The sequence below is a fragment of the Plecotus auritus genome, assembly GCF_963455305.1.
Source record: "Plecotus auritus genome assembly, chromosome: 14".
Classification (NCBI taxonomy): domain Eukaryota; kingdom Metazoa; phylum Chordata; class Mammalia; order Chiroptera; family Vespertilionidae; genus Plecotus; species Plecotus auritus.
In genome coordinates this window covers 4109379-4132708 of record NC_137780.1, presented here as the reverse complement: position 1 = coordinate 4132708, position 23330 = coordinate 4109379, and the positions used below count along the sequence as shown (strand labels likewise).

General features: G+C 51.0%; 1 protein-coding gene across 1 annotated transcript; it reads right to left on the bottom strand.

Annotated features, from left to right (window-relative positions):
- Positions 1-817: 817 nt before the first annotated feature.
- COG2 (component of oligomeric golgi complex 2) lies at positions 818-22410 on the bottom strand. The gene is made up of 18 exons (XM_080651322.1): positions 22185-22410; positions 20716-20877; positions 19015-19080; positions 18092-18172; positions 16335-16438; positions 15240-15348; positions 14242-14421; positions 13203-13327; positions 11134-11260; positions 10050-10189; positions 7504-7565; positions 6642-6793; positions 6254-6451; positions 5373-5445; positions 4953-5095; positions 4538-4677; positions 2966-3149; positions 818-1463 (listed from the first exon to the last, which is right to left on the bottom strand). The coding sequence occupies exons 1-18, from the start codon at positions 22254-22256 to the stop codon at positions 1362-1364; spliced, it is 2220 nt and encodes a 739-aa protein (XP_080507448.1). The 5' UTR covers positions 22257-22410; the 3' UTR covers positions 818-1361.
- Between the last annotated feature and the right edge of the window lie 920 nt (positions 22411-23330).

The window sequence follows — 23330 nt, the reverse complement described above, 5'->3', positions numbered from 1 at the left end:
TTCTTTTTCCCTCTTTAATTTTTTCAAAAATTGATTTCAGAGAGAAAGGGAGAAGGGATAGAGAGATAGAAACATCCATGATGAGAATCATGGATCGGCTGCCTCCTGCACACCCCACACTGGGGATGGAGCCTGCAACCGGGCATGTGCCCTGACCGGGAATGGAACTGTGACCTCCTGGTTCCTAGGCTGACACGCAACCGAGCCCCGCCGGCCGGGCCTGAGGGTTTATTGTTCTTACGACATTCCTCCATTGCATTCCAAGTCCTCCTGGGTTGCAGTGTGTGCCGGAAGACGAGGCCCTTACTCAGCAACTAGGCACCTCATCGGAGACCCTAGTGGGCAGGAGCCCAGGTGGCGGGGCGTCCCGTGGCCCCGAGAAGTCACGAGGCCCCACACCCTTTACTGAGTTTAGGAAACCGATTTTTGTTTCTCATTTGGCAGCAAAACCCGCAGGTGTGGCTCCTGCGGGAGGTCTGCCCCCTCCTCCCCCGGGGCCAGAGGACCCCGCACACCTGCTTCCTGTCACTGTTGTGCTGAAGGACAGATGCCACTGCTCGGCACAAGTGTGCAAGTGCGTGCGAGGGTGCGGGTTAGCAAACCACCCACACGCTCTGCGTCCTTTCCCAAGATTCCCAGCTCTCTGCCCCTCAGCACCCCACCCTGACCCCCACCGGGATCAGCTCGTCATGGACCAACTCCCAGGCGTCCGAGGACGCATCTGTGATGGACAGGACTCTCCTCACAGGCGCGAGAGGCCCTGGCCCCGGGGGAAGGAGCCACGGGCATGAGGACAGCCACCTGTGCTGACTCACAGAGGGGAGCCGTGCGTTCTTGGCAGACACCTTTTATTTAGAAACAAGCCCTCCGAGGGCTCTGGCTCCTGGCAGAGGTCGGGGAGAGCGTGACGAGCAGCACGTTCCCAGCACCTGGTGGGAGAAGGACCAGCATCTTCCGCGCTTGCAGAGCCGGGCCGGGCGGGCTGGGAGCAGGCGCGGCCGTGCGCTCACTCCGAGGCTACCAGCAGGCTGCCCTGACCACCCCCCTAGAGTCGTACATATACATTCACTTCCATTGTAGTTTAGAAATCAGCTCTTCCTCACCAAGATTTACAATAAAAATAAAATCATCTGCTCTGTAAACTAGAGTAGAAAGTGTCAAATGTCTTAAAAAGGATCTTCCATACAACGGAAAAGGCGTTAGTGTTTTCTGGGTGAAGGAGGACCCAGAGGTGCTGGGCGGGAGCCGGGCCTGGGAAGCGCTTGGCTGGGGCTGAGGCTGAGGCGAGGGCAGAGCCCCGTCCTGGTGCGTCCAGCTCCTTCGGCTCCAGGCCCAGCTCTCCGCTCCCGGGGCCCCGGGGCCTAGGGCTGCTCCACGGTCGCCTGGTCCTTGGCGGCAGCCACCAGCTCTGCGAGGGCCGGGAAGCTTCTGATGTCCTCCGTGCGCAGGCCCAGCTTTTGTATCTGCAACGGCCACGAGAACAGGGTGAGACACCGCGACGTAAGGGACGTGGGGAGCCTGTGGCAAATGGAGCACCCCTCGCCCTGCGCGGACAGGCAGCTCCCCGAGAACGGCAGCGTGCTTGTTCCTTTCCGAGCCAAGGACGCGCTTATTGCAAAACCCCACTTCGGGGTCAGACGCTGGGCATTCGAAGAGCCAGCATGTGAGTTCACGTCCACCCACCCCATCCGAGCCCAGCGGGAGGACAGCCTCTGGAGGGCTGGCAGACAAGCCCACCGACAGGAAGAATAAGAGCTGCTTTTCCAGTGGAAAGTCTCCACAAAGGACAGGCCTGCATTTCGTAGCCTGTCCTCAGCCCTTTCTCGGAACCTGATGAACTGACACTCTGGCACAGCGTCTCCTGTGAATCACTTGGTAACAGAGAAGGCACAGCGCGTTCCCATGGGGCTCAGCAACAGGACCCGCGCGCACCCTCGCATGGTGAGATCTGGGAGGTCCGCGCCGTCTACTCAGGACTTGTTAGAGCTGAGGTCGCTCTGGGACTGGGACGGGGATCCCTGTTCCTTCCCCCTCCCGCTCCCCATCTCCTTTCTTCCTGTTGCTGAGTCGGTCCTCATGGCTTCAGGACCACGTCCCTGCTTGTAGATGACTAAGCTTCTTGGGGGCGATAAAGCAGCACGCACGCTCTGGGCCAGGCTGCCTCTCATCCGCCCCAGGGCGGAGACCGCTAGCCCCAGTGGCGCCCTGATGCGAGAGGCTCCCTGTGAGCGGGGACCCCAGGCCCTGCGGACGGAAATGCCAGCGTCGCGTCTTTTTCCCCAGCGAGGGCTCCTGAGACTGGCCCGAGGACCTCGCTCTGTAAAGTCGCCCGCCACCCTCTGATGCTCTGAGCAGGGTAAGGGCCCTTTCTGAGCATCCAAGTTTGATGACCCTCGAGGGGTCACCTCTGACTCCCAAGAAAGGCCAGCACGGAGCCCGCTGCCCCTAAGGGAGACGTGCAGTCAGTCACCCACACGCCGCCCTCTAACACCTGCGCTCCCAACTACGGGAAGCTGCGTCAGACGGGTTCTCAAGCATCGCGGCAGGGGCCGGGGGTCAGTGCTCTCTGGTTACTCTGAGCCAAACTCACTGATATTTCAGACCGGGGCCTGGCCCCGACGTCCCATCGGGCACTTTCCACGCGGTGATCAGGGGGACATGCCCCGTGCGCACCGCCCCGGGGGCTTCTCGGACACAAACACTGCTGGCCACGCAGATGCCAAACGCACAAAGGATCAACCCACTGGACTTCACTGCCTCAATTTCAGCATTGTTCTCTCTCTTCTCTCTCGTAATTCCTAGGCGCAAATATTCCCACTTCACGTATGTGGGGCCCGACCCCTTGTCCCAGCGTGAGGGAACAGCCTCCCGGGCCCCTCGACGGCACCGCTGGGCTCACGTGAGCCGCCAGGTGACCCTCAGGACTCAGTTCCAGAGTCCCTGGAACTGACGCACTCGCCGTTACCTGGTCCCCCAAGTACTCCACGTCCAAGGCCAGCTGCAGCCGGATTTTGTCGTCGTCGCTCATGCCGCCGCCGCTGGACCCGCCGGGGTTGGCGGGGGAGGACTTGCGGGCTTGTTTGAGCCTTTTCAGGCTCTCCTCCATCTTCCTGACGGAGTGCAGGACGTCGGACACGGTTTCATAGAACCTGGAGCACAGACATGTTACGGGCGTAGCAGACGCTGGCATGGAACACAAACGCACGCTCTGGCAATGTGGACCGAACAGGAAAAGAAAGGATTTCTAGATAAAAATTCACTTCCAATACAACAGTCAGCCTGGGTAAATATCTAATGTTTTTAAGACTGAAAGAAAATGGCCTGCTTAGCACTGCACTCCCTCCGAACTTAAGAAATATGTCCGTGGATTTTATTCAGAATTTCGGTCCTGGCCACCCCGAGGAAGGCATGGGCCAAGCTGTCTGTCTCCGCTGAGTGAGCATCTGCAGCGCCTTCTCCCGAAGCAGCAGCGAGCTCACTCACCATCCGCTCTGGGAAGTTCATCTTTTAAAGCGTGAAAGCATGTCAAGATTTTAATAAACCTCCTTCAAACAGTCTCCACGCACCGTCCAAATGATGAACGAGTTCCATTGAAAGACTCTGTTTACAAGCTGACTACTTGGCATTTGCACAGAAATCATATTAGAATCCATTGTGATGTTTGAAATGAACCCACAAATCCACTTCACTCCTAAGTAATGGAAATAAACATAATGCTATGGCAAAGTTAATATCCGAACAAAACTCAACAACAAAACGGAGCCACAGGCTCTAGCGCAGTCGGCGAGGGCACCTGGGAAGAGCAGACTGGATGAGAAATGGGCCGTCCACCCGGTGGCTGAGGCCTCCTCGCACTGCCGAGGGCTGTGGGCTGTGGACACCACCTTTCCTCAGCTGCCACTGTTTCTCTCCTCAATCCGACAGCCTCCCCACTGGAGCTCTCTGACCATGTGGCATGACTCACGCCATTTTGGATCGACAGAGCCGAGGAGAGAAAAGACCTCCCAGGAAAACATGTGACTGGACTTACAGAATGACGCCTGCAGGAGATGGTGCCCAGTCTCTTGTTCTATAAAATGACTTTGTTTTTAGTTCAAATAATAGAAAATGATAAACTTAATTCTCCGACCTTGCAAGCTAGCCATCAAATGTAATAGACTAATCCTATCTAATAAAAGAATAATATGCAAATTGACCACACCTCCGCTATACCAACAAGCCACGCCCACCAGCCAATCAGGAGCGAATATGCAAATAAACCCAACCAAGAAGGCTAGGCCACAGAGAGCAGGAGGGTGGGGGCAGGGGCCCTGAAGGTGTGTGACCTGGGAGAGGCCAGGACACTCAGAGCCTTGGCAGGGGGTGCAGCGAGCACAGCGCGGTCGCCCACACAGCGGGGCAGAGACCAGGCCTCCCTGCTTGGTCCAGCAACGCAGCCACATGACAGTCTCCCCGCCTTGCCGCTCTCTGACGGCTCAGCGACCTCGGCTGCGGGCTCTCTGGGGAAGCCCAGTGCAGCCTCCACGAGGGTCCTCACCTGTGCGTGCTCTCCGAGAGCGCGCCCTCCAGCCACTGCTGAATTAGCTCCGGCTGGAGCTTGTCCTGGTGCCCGCTGCGCAGCTGGTGACACGGCCTCAGAGCACTGTCCACATAGGAGGAGGCGGTCGTGGGCACCTCCTGGGGTGGTGGCGGTGGGGTGAGAGATGCACAGAGAAAACGAGAGAGAGGACGTCGTTCAAACCTCAAGGTCAAAGGATCGTGGTCACGCACCCTTTCTGAGACACGCACAACCACACGCTTCCTGGTGAGGGCACGTCCCCAAACCCGAGCTCCTTGGAGGAGAGGGAGTGCACCTCCGCGTCACCCAACCTCCGTCTCCTGCTCCCTGTGCCCCCGCCTGGCTCTCCTGCCACCTCCCCGCCTCACAACTCTCCACAGTGAATGGCGCCCACCTTGTTGGTCCTTCGGTAAAGCCGGGGCACCTCCAGGGCGCTTTTCAGGTAAGCGAAGCAGGACTCACTTAAGTCCTGGACGATCCTGGCACTGAGGGCGGGCACGCAGGCCGACAGGGACAGCCGCGAGTCCTCCAGGGCGGCTGTGACACACAGACTGAGCTCAGTCACCCTACCCAGGCCGGTGTGACTGTTACTTTAAATGCTGCCATGGTATTTAGAGAGTGTACAACACATCAAATCGAATGGCGAGCATGAAACCCCATTGCCCACTGAGGGACGTTATAATCACACAACAGAGAAACAACTAGGGGTTTACAGCCACAGAGAATGGTAGCTGAAATGCAGCCCAGCCTCTCAGATGTTATTTTAGCTTATTTCTTATTCACAGATTTGCTAAGTGTGAAGGTTTGTTCCTACCTGCGATGGAAGAAAAATTCTTAAAGCCAATCATCTCCAGTTTGGGCCTGACGGTTTCCAAGAGTTCCGGGAGCTGAAATAAACGTGCAGTTTAGGATGCAGCTACTTTTTAAGTCCAGGCAAGAGGCAATTCCCTTTGCATCGGAGCTCTCTAGGACACTGTTATGGATGATAAAACCCAGCTCGGGACACTCGGCACCTCTCATCAGAAGAAAGCGGAATCCTCCGTGAAAACCTTCCCGGAAAAGCACCCACCAGGGGAAGCAGCAGCGGCGTGGCTGTTCCCACGCCCCGAGATCTAACATCGTTTTCTACCCCGTGGCTGCCCGCACCAAAAAAGCTCACAAAAAGAGCACGTTCGTGCTCAAAACATACAATTTCTGTTGGAGTGCCACCAAGTATTTAAACTGGAGGAAAGCACAATTATGTATCAGAGGACGTAAACTCAAATTCATCCACCAAGTTCTCTTAATAAAAGCAAAAACACGGGGCAGATGCAGAAACAGAGAAAAAAAAATAACAGTTCAGGACTTCCAAAGTAGAGCTGGAGAGTCAATGTGACTGAGAAATATCTGGGTGCTTGCGTGGAGATCATTAAAATCCAGCCCACCACCGATCGGCCGCACAGGAAGTTGAGCGGATGGAACAGGGCTGGAGCCACCTGCACTGAGCTAGGACGCCCTCCCCGGAAAAGCCGGAGGGAGACCAGGCCGGGAGGGAGGAGGAAGAGCGGCTGCCAGGGAAGGGGATGAGGGGAGATGCAGGCGGTGTCTCTTGAGGGGCCTGGGCCCGCGGGTCTGCGACCCCGTGGCTGCTGTCAGTGTCGGCATGCTCTCTGGGGAGCCGCTGACCGAGCACATGGCCCAGGGACACGGGCTTACCTGCTCCTGGAGCCGGGCCAGGTCGGCGGCCGCGTGCACGAGCTGCGTGCTGGAGACGGAAGCCGCGGGCTTCGCCTCGGAAGGACCGCTGCCCGGGTCCTCGCTGTTCCCCTGGGCAGCGGGCGCGTCTTTGCTACCAGTTCCCAGAGGTTTCCTAATGTCCCTGGCGCTCTCATTCGAGATGGGCCTGAGCAGAAGCTGAAACAGGATTTCAGTGGTTACACGCTTCTCCACCAGGAAGCGCCATGAGACTTACATACGTGGGCCATCAAGTCACGGGAAACGCTAGCGTCTACCATCGAAGTCACCTCTCACGGCAACGAGGCCTTTTCAATCTGAGTGCACTTAGCAGCTCAATGTGTCTTTAAAGCCACGCGGCCGGGCTCACCTCGCTGATGAACACGGAGTACCGCGCCAAAACCTGCAGCGTCAGTCTCCACAGCCGATGCGCCAGCGACGGCAGGAACATCTGCTCCGACCAGCACTTCTGCAGGCAGCTCCACGTCCTGTGCGAAGCCAGCAGGCAGTACGAGCTTCCGGCTGCGGAGAAAGCACACGCCAAGGCGGGCGCCTCCGTCAATCGGGGCTGCAATCTGGTATCTGCGGTGTGAGGTCCGGGAGTGCAGAGTGGCATTCTGAAGAAGCCTGTATGGTCAGCGACCCCGCGCAGCGATGCACGTTCTGATTTCACACGATTCCACCTCCCAGGTGGTCGGTAACTATCGCCCGTATACAGCAATCAGAAGTTTTTAAGAAGTACTTTATACCAAGTCAGCAGACCTGAGTCAAAGTGGCCGTCACTTGCAAGGGTTTAAGCTTTGGTTTTGAATTTGTCCTGTTTCATTCGTCACCTTCTCTTCCCTACCCGAACACACCATTTGTATGTAGGACGGTCACTGCACTTGAACGTTTTTGGCAAAGATGAGTGAGAACTAACTTTCAGGCCACGGCGTGCAGGGCAGAAACAGTGCAGCAGCCAGACCTCTGTGGCTAGAGCAGGGGTGGGCAAACTTTTTGACTCGAGGGCCACAATGGGTTCTTAAACTGGACCGGAGGGCCAGAACAAAAGCATGGATGGAGTGTTTGTGTGAACTAATATAAATTCAAAGGAAAGGAGCGGAGGGGAGAGCAAGAGAACCAGATAGAACAGCCGGATCCGGCCCGCGGGCCGTAGTTTGCCCACGGCTGGTCTAGATGGTGAGCTCCGTGCTCCCGCAGGGACATCTGTCATCTACCACCTAAGGCATTACCTGGAGCGTCTTCCAGGGCATCTGTCAGAGCTGCTTCTAAGGATCCCGCGATTTCTCTAAATCTGGGATAAAACAAGAGCGCAAATTAGCGTTTCTGCTGCTGCTGACAGTTCCCTGTCCATTCTCCCTTCCTCCTAGTACCAGGGACTTCCTCCACCTGGGGCCATGGAGGGCGGCTTTAACGGCCCGAAGATGCCCAGGTCCTAATCCCTGGAGCCTGTGGCTGTGACCTCATACGGCACGGGATTAATGAGACCCTGAGGTGAGGACAAGATCCTGGATTATCTGGGTGCAATCACGTGCTCCTTAAAAGGAGGAGGCTGGGGGAGAACTGGAAGACTTAGCAGATAGAGACACAAACGCAAAGTTTTACACACACACGCTCAAGTACAAGAATGGCGGTGGGGGTATACGCATCGTCGGATGCAGGCGCACACACCTGTTACTAAGACTGCAATGGGAATACTTCTCCTTAGCGACATGTCAAACAGTCCCATCCCACTGGTTTTGAAACTTCCTTCAAATGACCCCAAGGTGAGCCAGATAACAGCGCAACTCTGACCCCAGCCATGTTTGCAGGATTCTATGTCATAATTCGGGATAAACAATCCAACACCTGATAAAAATCAATAGGAGAGTCCTACAAAGCATTACTGGAGTTTACTTTTTAACGGAAAAACAAATGCATTGAGAACAAGTTCCATATCTGAAAAATGTTTTTTACACAACAGCCCAGGGCAGTGCCAGGACACGGGTGACAGTCCCAGATTCCCAAGCATGGGTCGCGGTGGCTGGGGGAACGACAGAAAAGGGGAGTTTGCCTGGCCTGAGTGTCCCAGTGGTTGAGCATCGACCTGTGAACCAGGAGGTCACGGTTCGATTCCCGGTCAGGGCACATGCCCGGGTTGCGGCTCCATCCCCAGGGTGGGGCGTGCAGGAGGCAGCCGATCAATGATTCTCTCTCATTCTCCGTATACAGCATGCTCTCTGAAATAAAAAATGTATATATATTTAAAGAAAGAAAGAAAAGTAAAGAAGAAGAAAAGAGGAATGTGCAGGCAGCAGAGAGGAGGATGTGCTCTGGCGGCATCTAGCTCCAGGCATGGACGACAGAAGCAGCGGCCAATGTCACAGTACTGCCCGGTGCAGCCTTAGCCTGTCCAATGTTCACCGTTTCCTCTGTCAGGAAGCATAGGGCTTCCTTCCCGGCCTGATGCCCACCATCAAACCTCTCCAATGCCGTTCGTGACCACCTTCGAGGGGCAAGTCCTTACTTTCCTGCCACCAGATAAGCTGCATGATGATGTATCCCAGACAAGTGAAGCATAAAACACAGGACTGCACGTATGTGAAAGCGACTTGACTCACATTCTGAAAGCTGTGTTTTTTGTTTTTTTTTAATATATTTTATTGGTTTTTTACAGAGAGGAAGGGAGAGGGATAGAGAGCTAGAAACATCGATGAGAGAGGAACATCGATCAGCTGCCTCCTGCACACCCCCTACTGGGGATGTGCCCGCAACCAAGGTACATGCCCTTGACCGGAATCGAACCCGGGACCCTTGAGTCCGCAGGCCGGCGCTCTATCCACTGAGCCAAACTGGCTAGGGCTGAAAGCTGTGGTTTCATTATCAAAGGCGATTCCACACATTCCCAACCACGGTGAGCAATTATAATCAAGGTACCTAATTCGTAATCCATTCCCCTCTCTGTAACTGTTCCTCAGAGCTCACAATTAATGAAAGCATAAAAAAATCTAAACAAAAAGCTTATGATTCTTCAAAGAGCCTTTCAACCAAAATGCTCTAGTTACTGCCATTCCACGGAGGCATGACCAAGGTCTCATTCCGGGGGGCCTGCAAAGATGGCCGCTCCCGCCGAAACCGGTTTGGCTCAGTGGATAGAGCGTCGGCCTGCAGACTGAAGGGTCCCAGGTTCGATTCCGGTCAAGGGCATGTAACTTGGTTGCGGGCACATCCCCAGTAGGGGGCGTGCAGGAGGCGGCTGATGGATGTTTCTCTCTCATCGATGTTTCTAACTCTCTCTCCCTCTCCCTTCCTCTCTGTAAGAAATCAATAAAAAAAAAAAGATGGCCGCTCCCATCTGCTTTCCCAGTGGAACCCATGTTGCTGTGCTTATCATCCAGCTCCTCGGGCAGCTGATGGAGCCGCGCACGGACACAGGCGACAGCATCATGGCGTCCGGAAGGGTGGCACCGCTTTCCAGAAGGGAGAGACGAGTGTTTGCAAAGGAGCCAACATAACCACCAGGACTCTCGTGACCGGGAACACAGAACCCGCTGGAAAGAACGCTTCGCACCATGCTCCTCCCCACGCCCTCGGAGGGGAGCATGTCACAGCTGAGCAAAAAGGACAGCTGTGGGACAGGCCCACTCGTGGAGGCAGGTGACGAGACAGAGAATTTTGTTTCCCAAAGGATTGTATGAGGAACACCAAGAAAGGGCTGTTAACGGGGCCACAACATCCTTATCTGGTACTGGGGTCCTCTCTTAGAAAGGGGGCGGCGGGAGGCGAACAAACGACTGACCGTATTTGGAAGTAAACAGGCAGGTTCCACTTATTGTTGAAGCTGTGATAGGCAGGATGCGCTCTCAGCCGCCTCACGCTGGCCTGGGACCCGCACTGCCGTTCAAAGGCTCTCACAAACCCCATGCTGACGGTGTATTTCTAAAACAGAACGAGCAGGTGGCATTTGCACTGCCAGCAAACAACCGGAATTGGGGGCATCTACTAAAAGCGGGGACCGGGACAAAGGAGGGCAGCACAGAACGACAGCTTCCAGAGCTGACAGGGGCCCTGAGGGACCTCCCTTCCCGTCCCCACGTAAAGGCCAGGCAAGGCCCACGTGGCCCCGTGGCGTGCTCAAGGTCTTCCGTGGCCGGTCCATCTGGACACCCAGGCGCTGTAGAGGCATGTTCTTGACATGACAGCTCTCATACTCTAGGGCACCCCCCCCCCACCCCCGGCCCCGTCCTCTGGAGCTGGACGAGACGGCAGATTAAGCGGTACAGCTTTCATCGTCTCTCCAGAAGAAGTGCCTTAAAACACGGTACAACAAAAAATAAACATACTTTTTTTTTTAAATTTCAAAAGTAAAAATAAATTTACTTTTGAAATCTAAACCATGGAATATTTTAAATGATAACAGGATTGTAAGAACACAGTACATTTTAGGGTCTCATCTTTTAAACTATATAGGACAATTATATACACTTTAAAGTCTAATCAATAGCAGTTTTTGTTTTCCTTTACAATTATACAGTAGAAGCATAAAAACTTAATTTTTTCATGGACAATTGCAAAGAAAAGGGCTTTTAATGGTACTAGGATCTTTTTTTTTTTTACTTAGAAAATAATGTACATATCTAGGTCACAATTGCGTCTAGACTGAATTTTACTTTACGTTCTAAAATTAAAACATTCTCACTCCCAAAAGTATCGGGACCATTACACGAATAAAGCCATGTGTATGCTTTACGGTAAGTGCTCACGTAGCAGCTCAAATCGTGGTTTTGACCCAACCACAGAGCCACGCCTGTGCAGGAGACAACATGATGGTTCTAAAACCTCAGAAACGTCTTCAGGAGTCAGAACGAATGAGGGGAAGGTACCTCGTGAAATGCGTCGGGGTCCCCAGGGTTAAAGAGTGAGGGCAAGTTCTCCTCTAAGCCTCGTACTATTTCTGGCCAGACCGAATTCACCAAAAAGTCATATCCAGGAACAGTATTGCCCTTCTCACTGTAAAATAAGAGCAAAATTTCAGTCAAATACACCATCATCTTCTACTTACAAAGAGCAAAATTCCATTGTGGTGCTTTTACGAAAAGTTCCTCAGCCTAAAACTTACTTCAACTCCTTTTTAAAAAACTGTCCATTGGTTTGTTTCTCCCCCCACATTTCTATTTCACGCCTTAAACTCAGACTCACCTTGAACCTGACGCCTTGTACAGGGAGCTGGTGTCAGGGGTAAGGCAAAACTACCACACCAAGTTGCCTGGGCACAATTTCCTCCCTTAAAGTAGGATCCCACATCTACACTGCATCTTAGAAAGGGGCAGTCTAACACCACAAAAAAACCATCTGTGCACTCAACCTGAACACCGATTATGCTCATTTCCCAATTACCGGCAGCGCTGTGATTACCGAACTGTCTCTAAGATCGCCCCAGTTCTACAATTCTCTGACTGCATTACGAAACCCCGATTTGCTCTAGAACAGTGGTTCTCAACCTTTCTAACGCCGCGACCCTTTAATACAGTTCCTTTATATCCAGTTCCTACTGTTAATGAATCGTAATATAAGTATCTGTGTTTTCCGATCGTCTTAGGCTCTACAGCGGCGGTTCTCAACCTGTGGGTCGTGACCTGTGGGTTGAGAACCGCTAGCAGGGTTGCCTAAGACCATCGGAAAACACAGATATTTACATAACGATTCATAACAGTAGCAAAATTATAGTTATGAAGTAGCCACGAAAGTAATTTTATGGCTGGGGGGTCACGACCACATGAGGAACTGTATTAAAGGGTCGCGGCATTAGGAAGGGTGAGAACCACTGCTCTAGAAGCAACAAGACGCCGCTAACGACATGAAGAAGGCGAGGATCTGAGGCTCAGCATTCTGGGAGAAGGTGAAAGACGAGGCTGGACGAGTGGACGAGGGTGGAGGCAGCGAGACCAACTGGGGAGAGCCTGTTGCTCTGGGGACAAGAGGACAGAGGCCTGGACTGGGCCAACGGCAGTGGTGACAGGTAATGGGATATTTATGAAACGGAACTGGAAAGTCATGGGAATTAAAGGAGGGAAAACTGAAAATGACTTCAATCATAATCAGTATAAAACCTGTTGAGTTTAACTGAGTTGGTGGTTCTAGATCAGGGGTGGGCAAACTTTTGGACTCGAGGGCCACCATGGGTTCTTAAACTGGACCGGAGGGCCGGAACAAAAGCATGGATGGAGTGTTTGTGTGAACTAATATAAATTCAAAGTAAAGGAGCGGAGGGGAGAGCAAGAGAACCGGATAGAACAGCCGGATCCGGCCCGCGGGCCATAGTTTGCCCACGGCTGTTCTAGATAGATTATGATATTAGAATAATAGAAGCAACCAATACTGTTGTCAAACTAAGTTAAGAAAAAGCCAGGGGGAGAAGGAAAGGGTTTGGGCTTTGGATTCCGAGAGGTGTCCGTCACCTTAGCTCCATCTACCAGGTTCTTACCTGTAGAACGAGGCTAACGCTGTGGGACAGTGACATGGAGACTAGATAAGCCTCGGTTCATTGTACGTCATTCTACTGCGCTTCGTGTTTTTTACAAACTGAAGGCAAGACCCTCCACCAGCAAAAAGATTAAGAGTCGCTGAAGGCTCAGATGGTGGTTAGCATTTTTCAGCAGTAAGTATTTTACAGTTAAGGCAGGTACACTGTTTATTTTAGAAATAAGGCTGTTGCACACTGAACAGACTACAGGATGGTGTAACGTAACTTCTGGATGCACCACGAAACCAAAAAATCCAGGTGACTCGCTTTGTTGCGATATTCACTTCACTGCTGAGTTCTAGGGCAGAACCCACCACCACCTCTGAGGGGTCCGGGGCCCAGATGGTACGAGTCAGCCCCGGTCAGCGTGCACCAGGCAGCAGGCGCAGCCGTCACACCCAGGTGCGCTCTAGCACGGCGGACAGGTACCTGGAGATGGCTCCGCCTGTGACTTCCCGAAGAAGGCGGCAATGGTGAGGGACAAACTCCAGCAGTTTGTTGTACATGATCTGAAGGCCATTGGGATGAGACTCAACCACCTGCTCTATAATCACCTATTAAAAGAAAGAGCATTTTTTAAAAAGCATCTAAAAGGGATGTATGGCTCTAACCGGTTTGGCTCCGTGGATAAAGCATCGGCCTGCGGACTGAAGGGTCCCAGGTTCGATTCCGGTCAAGGGCATGGACCTTGGTTGTGGGCACATCCCCAGTAGGGGGTGTGCAGGAGGCAGCTGATCGATGTTTCTCTCTCACTGATGTTTCCAACTGTCTCTCTCTCTCCCTTCCTCTCTGTAAAAAATCAATTAAATGTATAAAAAAATAAGAGACGTATGAACTATATACTACAAAGAAAAGAACTGAGAAAACCCACCCTCCTCCCCAACTGACATGTTTTCTAAATGGTAGGTAAATGGTCGTCGCACTCAAAACGGGTTCCCTGAGATGAGGGTGTGCAGTTCCCTTGGCAATTTGCCTATAAAAGTCCTCCATCTTTGAATGTTCCCTCCCTTCCACCTCTCTGGCCTGGCCAACCCTCCGTATCTTTGAAGACTTTGAGCCAAATCTCATTTTCCACTCTCAGAGTTCCCCACACCCTCCTCCAGGCACACACACTGCTGGACTGCTCTACGCAACCCGAGACCAGTTCAAAACTGCTGTCTAGTAACTTTAGGACGCCTATTTTACATACCACAAAATTGACCTAAAAATGCTGACGCACACTTTCTTCCTAAGCCAGTCCCCCACCCCCACTAAATTAAGATGACCCCTGGGCTGGGGCATCGCTAGAAAATGCAAGAGAGCAAGCCGATTCCCGGCACGCTGATTTCACCAACAGGGACCAGCCTTTCTTTACACCTGATACGGCAGTAGATACGCGCCTCTACAGAGAGCTCTGTGACCTAGCCCCGCACCCAGTGAAGTACTGGAGACGGAGTAAATGCTCTGTGAATGGGGGTGGAATACAGACCTGGTCCACGTATGGCTTCACCAGAACTTGACCAACCAGTGCTTCTGCGTCGCGGGTCTTGTCGATCGTGGCGTACGTCCGTAAGCAGTGGCGGACTATGTCCACATCGGACGTCTGAAGCCCTTCTAGCAGGAGGCCCTCCAGCGACTGCTGCAGCATGGCCGTGATGCCCGCGATCCGCTGCAAGGAGACAGGGAAGTGAGCAAAGCTCCGGCTGGAACAAGTCCTAGCAGTTCAAACACACACGTGGCCTCTTGATGCTACTAGAAGGTCATGTATGTAAGATGAACACGTTAACCTTTCCTGAGGATTAACAGTGACTCTCTCCTCCTCCCCACAATCTCGTTAGCAGTAAACCTCTGCATCACCAAAGGCGAGGTTAGAGACAATGACAGAACGAGAAAAAAGTTATTTTCCCCTTAAGCTAGAGTAAATCTGACAAACACATGAATTTAAAGTCTAGTCAAGGGCTCTGGATACATGAACTCGGACTGAATCATATAATGTGTCAAGTTACATGAAATTCACAATTCACTTCCCTCCTGCAATTCAGAGAATATGCCTGTGCCTTTACACAAAACCTATAATGCATGACGCATAGGAAGCAGGGGTCTAAAAAACAAAACAAAACAAAAAAAAAGGCCAAAACCGGTTTGGCTCAGTGGATGGAGCGTCGGCCTGCGGACTGAAAGGTCCCAGGTTCGATTCCGGTCAAGAACATGTACCTTGGTTGCGGGCACATCCCCAGTGGGAGGTGTGCAAGAGGCAGCTGATCGATGTTTCTCTCTCATCGATGTTTCTGACTATCTATCCCTCTTCCTTCCTCTCTGTAAAAAATCAATAAAAATATATTTAAAAAAAAAAAAAATGAAAGAAAAAATTCCCAGCTAGCTTCACAACCCTGTGGATCAACAACTACCAAGGGCATTGCTAGGTTAAACCCAGATTACTTGGCCAAGTCCCAGACACCACGTGTGAGCACTGAGAACAGCACTTACTGGTCTGACTTTGTCCAAAAGAGGCATGCCTTTGCTTTGAACAGCATGGAACTGTAACTGGTTAAATTCCGTAGCGATTCTCTCCAAAATCTGTCCAGTCAGGAGTGGGCTAGCAGAGACAAGGACAGAAACGTGATTGCTGAAGCTCGTTCATTTCCGGGCACACACCACGCGGTTAGCAGTGGGGATCCCTGAGCACCGCTGGCCTAGAGCTTTCCCCCGAGTGTTCCACACCCTCCTGGTCCAGGGTGGAAGCTAACGCATCCTCTATGCCACATTTTCACCACGAGCCACAGGTGCAGCACGTAGCAGGTGCAGTGGGGAAGTTACGTGAGCCGGATGCTGCCTGGCCACGGGCCTCAGGGCCAGACAGGAGCCGGAGCCGGAGCCGGAGCAGATCAGTGGGGTGCAATCCTGTCTGTTCCCACCACCTTCACCAGGCTCTCCCATCACCTTTAACCTCCTTCTTCACCTTTCACCTCCCTTCTCCCCTCTTGCCCTTTCCTATCCTTCACACCTTTTCTAAATAAAGCACCTCTAATACCTCTCAAACACCAAATACTGTTGTCTCCTTCCGCAAATCAAACTGACCTACTAGGAGCAACAAATAAAATACTTCAAAACAGCTTCCTTTACGTTTCCATTTACCGAATGGCTGAGAGAGCAAGGGTTTCAGGGGTGGGCAAACTTTTTGACTCGAGGGCCACAATGGGTTCTTAAATTGGACCGGAGGGCCGGAACAAAAGCATGGATGGCGTGTTTGTGTGAACTAATATAAATTCAAAGTAAAGGAGCGGAGGGGAGAGCAAGAGAACCGGATAGAACAGCCGGATCCGGCCCGCAGGCCATAGTTTGCCCAGGGCTGGTTTAGATGCTCTGGTCCTAGCGAGAGGACATTCATCGTGTATCTTCCCCGGAGTCTAATAAGTCCTTTTTTTTCCTGACACACATTATAAAGCCCCACCCCTCTCAGGAGGAAGTTAAACAGCAAGAGGAGAAAAGCAAATGGCAGGGAAGCACCTGCCAGCTTTTCCGAGGCGCGTGATGCCGGCCAATGGGTGGGGCACACCGGCAGTGAGAGCAGGAAACAGTTACCTGTGTCCTTCCAGTGCAGAGGTTTCTTTAGAACTCGGAGAATTTAAGATCTTTTCAATTTTCTCAACCGATCGAATAACTTGTATGAGCCTCAACACACACATCTATTAAAATTAAGCAAAAACACGTTATGATGTTTAATCTTAATTATCTTACGTCCTCATGCTAAATGCAGGAAAATACAAAGCCAAGAGTCAACTTAGACGCTTGAGAGCACCCTCAGCCTCCTACCCTTTGAATGTCTATATAACACTGAACTTGCAAGAATGCGAATCTTAATTCTGGCTTTCTTTCTACAAGCATATTTCAACATTCTGTTGCAAGGTTATTGTAAGGAAGAAACTGGACTTCTTTGCTTTCTCATGCTCTGTACTCTTATTCCTTCCTTCTTTGTCCCATCTTAAGTGAACCTCTCTGCTGGTACTGCCTGTATTTTCTGATAACCCTTTTGTTCATGCTTTAATGTGTCAATTCATTAAATACATTACACAACAAATATTGTCAAAGAGGTTGAGGAACATTATAAAAACTCACATCCTTAAAAGAATAAAAAGATACAAGATCATTCATTCAACAAATAGTTACTGACCACCTATTATGAGCCACACGTTCTTCTAGAAGGTAGGGACAGGAGTGAATAAACAAGAAAAATTCCCTGCTCTCATGAAGCTTATAATCTTTTCTAGAAATGCACTGCATTCTGGAAATCTTTAGGCAAAAGTTCAGAGGACATCTAAAGAATTAAATAGCAGGTCTCAAAATAGGCTTCTCCCCTTGACATTTTAAAAAATATGCTAATAGCCCCCAGAGTGGCTTAGTTTATTCCTGGTCAGGGCACATGCCCGGATTGCGGGCTCCATCCCCAGTGTGGGGCATGTAGGAGGCGGCCGATCCATGATTCTCTCATCACTGATGTTTCTCTCTCTCTCTCTCTCTGAAATCTAATGCTAATAAATACATTTAGAAAATACAGGAGCACCAGGCTAGAGTCAGAAGTGTTGAATCCTAATTCCAACTCTGCTGCTGTATCATTATGATTACAAGTAAATCAGAAAATAAAATTAAAACCTAGGTCCAGTAAAAAGTAAAGGCATATTTAAAGGCAGGGGGGGGAAGGGGGGAACAGAAGTGATAAATGTAGCAGAGTAAGAGCACAACACACCACTTTTTCTAGAACAATTAGCCTGCAGTACAAGATTGAAATGTGCTTAGAAAGCCGCACTCCCTCATCTATGAGACAGCGGTGCCTTCTGTGTGGGAGTGCTGAGCATTCCTATGCCCACTGAACTGTACAGTGCCTCACTGACGTCACTTATGAGTGTTTCTCATTCTGGACAAAATTTTAATTTCATGTCCAATCGGGTACTTCCAAAATTCTGTCATATTTCAAATAGACACCATGACATTATAGTGCACGTACACATATATGTGAAAACTCTGGGGAGAAAAGCAATTTCCTCGTAATGAGAAACATGAGAAGAGAGGATGAGAGGGCTTTTAGCTGGCATGCAGCCCATGAAATCTAGTTTTCTTTGAAAATGTTAACGCTGCCACAACTAAGTTCAAGCAGAAGAAGACTGCAGATTTCCTGTCTTTTAAAACATTTCAGGACTTCACCACACCCCTCTTTAATCAGACCAGGAGCGAGGAGACTGGGCCCCGAGGGGCACACCAGACACACGCATGGCAGTGCTTCCCTCAAGGTGCTGTCTGCCACAGGTCCAGGCTGCAGCGTGTTGTATGACACTTTACTGTACCTTTTTCCCCCTAATGTCCTCTTGTTTAGACATTCGTTCATCTACTGCCCGAATTCCTTCACTGACAGATGACCTGAGACTCTTTAAAACAAAAAGGAAATGTACTGTTGAAATTGTTTCATAACATTACTTTCACACAGTTAATTCAATGACACAGAACTGAACTAAATTTACATCATTAATTCAATTCCAGTATCTACAGGCCCGTATTATACAGATACTGACAAAATACAAAGTTTCAGACACAACTGCTATTGATTTGGGGGCAAAATGACATACAAAGCTAGGGTCACACAGGATTAATGGCCAAAAGAATAATCTACAATGGCTGTCACAGATGGTCAGGGTAGAGAAAGGATAATCTGAATCCGAGTACAGGAGAGTTTAGCGGGGGGATGGGACTCGAGTTCCACACCTGTGCAGGCTGACCTGCGTGGAGGGGAGATTAGGAGACAAAAGGTAGAAAGATACAACCGAGTACCACATACTTGGGGCGGGGAGGCAGACAGCTGGGCGCTGCAGGCTTCGTTGTAAAGAGAAGCAGAAATAAAAAGGAAGGGGTTGACTTTGAAGGACTTCATTCAGATAAGGTCTTACTAGCTGACTACATTCTATACGTATTGGAGAACTAAAGAATGTTCAAGTGCTCATATACCACGATGTAAAGTTGTTTTGGGAATATCAGGAAGCAAGAAGGAAGAGAAGGGCCAGGAAAAGGGAGAGGTCATAGGATCAAGCCACATATGCAATCATTAGAAATTAGGTCCAAAACGGAGGTAAGGCAAACAATGAGAATAAACTGGACGGCCCGGCCGGTGTGGCCCAGTGGTTGCTAGTCAGGGACCCTGATCAACCAATTTCTGCAGGAGGACACAAGCCTCACATACGTGATGGCGGACTGTGCAATAGAATTGGGGACTTACCAGCACTTCTTCTCGTAATTGTCCCAAAGGCACCGACAGCTGGTTGAGGACTTTGTCCATGCCAACCTGAAAGCAAAATCATGTTGGCACACACACATCAGAGGCAGGAGTAAGCATGAAGTATCTGTTTAATGATCAAAGCAGTACTAAACAGAGTTACTCTCTCTGTGTAACCATATACTGCTAAGCAACTAGCTAAATAACCAATGTTATTTTGCCATAAATATTGCTCATAGACTTAAAAAACAATCTGTTGATATACATGAGCCAATAAATAAGGGAAGTCATAATAAATGAACGCTTCTTTATGCACAATTTGCCTTTGGGTGAAATTTTAAATGAATCTGAAAAGCATTCTCATGGGAGGTGAGTGTAGTTGGTGTAAAGTCTGATGGAGGGCCTAGCTCTTCTAAACATGATTGTCACCTTGGAGAAAAATCCAGATTAAAAAGAAGGGAGATAAAGTTTGTTGGATTTCTAATCCTACGGAAACATTTATCTTAGTGGTAGATTTCCCACAAGCAAATACGGCTCATTAACCTTAATGCGTCTTGAAACCCCCATGGAGATAATGACTTTCTGTACTTCCTTAAACAAATAGATTGAAAAACAAAATAAAATATGGACAACTTGTTTGCAAGTACTAAAACCCAAGCATTGATTCCTCAATGACTTTTACAAACCACTCGCACATTTGTATGAAGCGAGCCTCCTACGGAGCAACACTGACGGCTGCTCGCTCCACCTGGCTCCAGCCAGCGCGGGCCTCCAAGTAAAGCAAGCATTTCCTTAAGAAGAGCTGATATTTACTCTTTTTTTAAAAAAAATATATTTTATTGATTTTTACAGAGAGGAAGGGAGAGGGATAGAGAGTTAGAAACATCGATGAGAGAGAAACATCGATCAGCTGCCTCCTGCACACTCCCTACTGGGGATGTGCCCGCCACCAAGGTACATGCCCTTGACCGGAATCGAACCCGGGACCCCTCAGTCCACAGGCCGACGCTCTATCCACCGAGCCAAACCGGTTTCGGCTGATATTTACTCTTGCAAATTAGTCTCAACCAGTGAGATTTCATGTAACCACTTGGAAACTAACAAAAGCAACTACTTTGCCATTATTATCCTTTATCTTTTGCTATATACGTGTTATGTACACATGTAACTTAAGAATATAACTATATACATAGTTATCCTTAATAACGAATTCAAAAATAATCAAACTAAAACAGTCTTGAATGAGAAAAAAATGAAAACAAAACTGTATAGAAAAAGAAAGTTTAGCCCTGACTGGTTTGGCTCGGTGGATGGAGCGTCGGCCTGCGGACTGAAAGGTCCCAGGTTCGATTCCGGTCAAGGGCACGTACCTTGGTTGCGGGCACATCCCCAGTAGGAGGTGTGCAGGAGGCAGCTGATCGATGTTTCTCTCTCATCGATGTTTCTAACTCTATCCCTCTCTCTTCCTCTCTGTAAAAAATCAATAAAATATATTAAAAAAAAAAAAGAAAAGAAAAAGGAAGTTTAGTTTTTTTAGTCATGAATGAGATTAGTAATCTCTTTAAGTTTCTCAGGGGGGAAAAAGCAATTGAAAGATTTCTAAAATGCTTAGCACTTTTAAGAAGAAACCCGAGCTGACAGTGTGGGTGTGGGTGTGGGTGTGGGTGTAAGCACGCCAGCTGGGAGGAAGTGGGTCTCGGTTACCAAGTTGGTGGAGAGGTTGACGAAGTCTGCGTAGTCCTTGTTGATGAGCTCCACCATGGCGGTCTTCAGCAGCTTGTAGTAGAGTTCCAGGTCGTCCCTCAGCTCCTCCAGCTGCACTCGCTTCCGGCAGTCGGAAACAAAGTGATCGACGTCGAAGTCTTCCTGAAAACACAACCGGGGCAGCTCCGAGTCACACCCCAAACCCGTCCAAGGCTGTGCCTGCAGACCCTTTACTACCCGCAAAACGGTCTCAGTGGCCCCTTCCGTTCTGTACGTCCGCGTCCCACTAGAGGCCCAATGCACGAAATCTGTGCACTGGTAGGGTCCCTAGCGGTAGCCGGTGGCCGGCCGGTACTCCCTCCCTTCCCCAGGCCACCTGCTGTGGCGGCTGCAGCAGGCCAGGGCCTCCCTCCCTTCCCCTGGCCGGCCCACCCCCTGGCCGAACTCCCGGTGGAGGGGACAATTTGCAGACTAGGCTCTTATTATATGGGAGAGATTAGAAGACAAAAGGTAGAAAGATACAACCGAGTACCACATACTTGGGGCGCTAGCAAACTACATTCCATACATTTTGGAGAACTAAAGAATGTTCAAGTGCTCATATACCATGATGTAAAGTTGTTTTGGGAATATCAGGAAGCAAGAAGGAACAGAAGGGCCAGGAAAAGGGAGAGGTCATAGGATCAAGCCACATATGCAATCACCCTGCACCCCCACATCCAGTTCCCCTCATCCAGAGGGCGGGGCAAGGTGAGGAAGAGAGACTGGTGTGTGTTGCTGCACTGCAGTAACACCAGTACGAACATCCCACTCTGCCCTGGCCGGTTGGGCTCAGTGAATAGAGAGCATCGGCCACGCCAAGGACTGAAGGGTCCCAGTTCCATTCAGGTCAAGGGCATGGACCTCCGTCGCAGGCTCGATCCCCAGTAGGGGGCGTGCAGGAGGCAGCTGATGGATGTTTCTCATCCATGTTTCTAACTCTCTATTCCTCTCCCTTACCCTCTATAAAAATCAATTAAAAATATATATATATATATATATTTTAAAAAGAATATCCCACTCTTTTTTTAAAATGTCTCATTCCAGCCCGGCCGGCCTGGCTCGGTGGTTGAGCGTGACCTATGAACCAGGAGGAATAAATCACATCCGTGATTCTCTCTCATCATTCATGTTTCTAGCTCTCTCTCCCTCTCTCTTCTTCTCTGAAGTCCACCAAGATATATTTTTTAAAAGTCTCATTCCAGAAGCTTTCAGATTAGGGTCCTTTTATTTCTGATCCGACCCTGGGAGGCACGTGCGCTCAGCGATTTGTTCAGGACGGAATTCCTGAGCTTCGGGGGCAGGACACTGGTCCCCACGCTTCTGTCCGGCGAGGGGACGCGGGCCGGAGCCCGAGGGGGAGGCCCCGGGCGGAGGGCAGAGGAGGGCGGCCCCCCGCGGCCCGGCTCCGGGGAGAAGCGCCCGGGTACCTTCATGAACTCGTCCTTGTCGAAGCAGAGAGTGTCCGGCCCCGTGGGCAGGTTCATCCGGCTTCTCTCCATCCCGCCGGCCGCCGCCTCTCAGCGCCGAGATCCGAACGAGGCCCTGGAGCAGGAGGCGGCGCCCACGGACACGGCGGCCGCAGCCACGATCAATTTCCACGGCTCGGGAGGCACCGCTTCCGCCAACATGGCAGCGCCCGCGCCGCAGCCAATCAGCGAGGACCCCGCGGGCCCGCCTCCGCCTGCGCCGCCAAGAGGGACGGCGCGCACCGCTGGGGTCGCGCCGGCGGGCGGTGCTGCCCCCTTGCCGCGGAGGGTGGCACTGCAGCCCCGCGCGCTCCTTGGCTGGGCCCTAGAGGGGACCTTTCCACCCCAAGATCTCCTGGGGAGATTGCTCCTCCTTGGCCTAGTGCCGGCCCTTTGGTTCTCAGGCTGGTCTTCCAGGGTTGGGCACATCACCGGCTCCTTCCTCCTGTCGGTCCCTGTGCAATGAGGCCTCCGTGGGACTTGGGCCTCCGCCCTTAGCGTTGGCACCCTCAGTTCCAGGGAGCTGTAGGGAAGAACAGGTGGTCAGCTGGGCAGCCCCCTGCTCCACTTTGCGCTCAGTTCCAGGGTGGGCAGATTCTCAAAGGAGTGCCCTCCCTACCTGCTTAGTCCAAATACAGCAGATGAATATGTGTGCATGCATATTTGTGGTTTATAAATATATATCTGTATTATTAATTTCAGAGAGGAAGGGAGAGGGAGAGAGTGAAAGAGATAGAAACATCCATGATGAGAGAGAATCATGGATCAGCTTGCCTCCTGCACGCTCCACACTGGGGATCGAGCCCGAAAGCAACCCGGGCCTGTGCCCTGATGGGGAATCGAACCCTGACCTCCTGCTTCATAGGTCGACGCTCAACCCCTGAGCCACACCAGCCGGGCTTCAACTTCCGTTTTTGGAAAGGTTTCGTGATTTGGCTTATTTTAGTGGACACTTTCATTGCGTGATGAGATCATTTCGGTGGTGGGGTGTGCTGGGGGGGGAGGGCCTGTAATAAGAATAGAGCCACCGTTGTCTGATGATTAGTCACTTGCCTAATGAGACAGATGAGAAGTTTTCTTACAGACCCTGGAAACCAGCCTGTAAAG

What these genes read in the sequence shown, in the direction of transcription:
- COG2 (XM_080651322.1), bottom strand. Translation starts at nt 22,256, where the DNA reads ATGGAGAGAAGCCGGATGAACCTGCCCACGGGGCCGGACACTCTCTGC. An exon ending in TCAACCTCTCCACCAACTTG is followed by an intron (nt 19,081 to 20,715) that starts GTAACCGAGACC and finishes TTTTGCTTTCAG; the next exon opens with GTTGGCATGGACAAAGTCCT. An exon ending in TGAAGCCATACGTGGACCAG is followed by an intron (nt 13,328 to 14,241) that starts GTCTGTATTCCA and finishes TTCTTTTAATAG; the next exon opens with GTGATTATAGAGCAGGTGGT.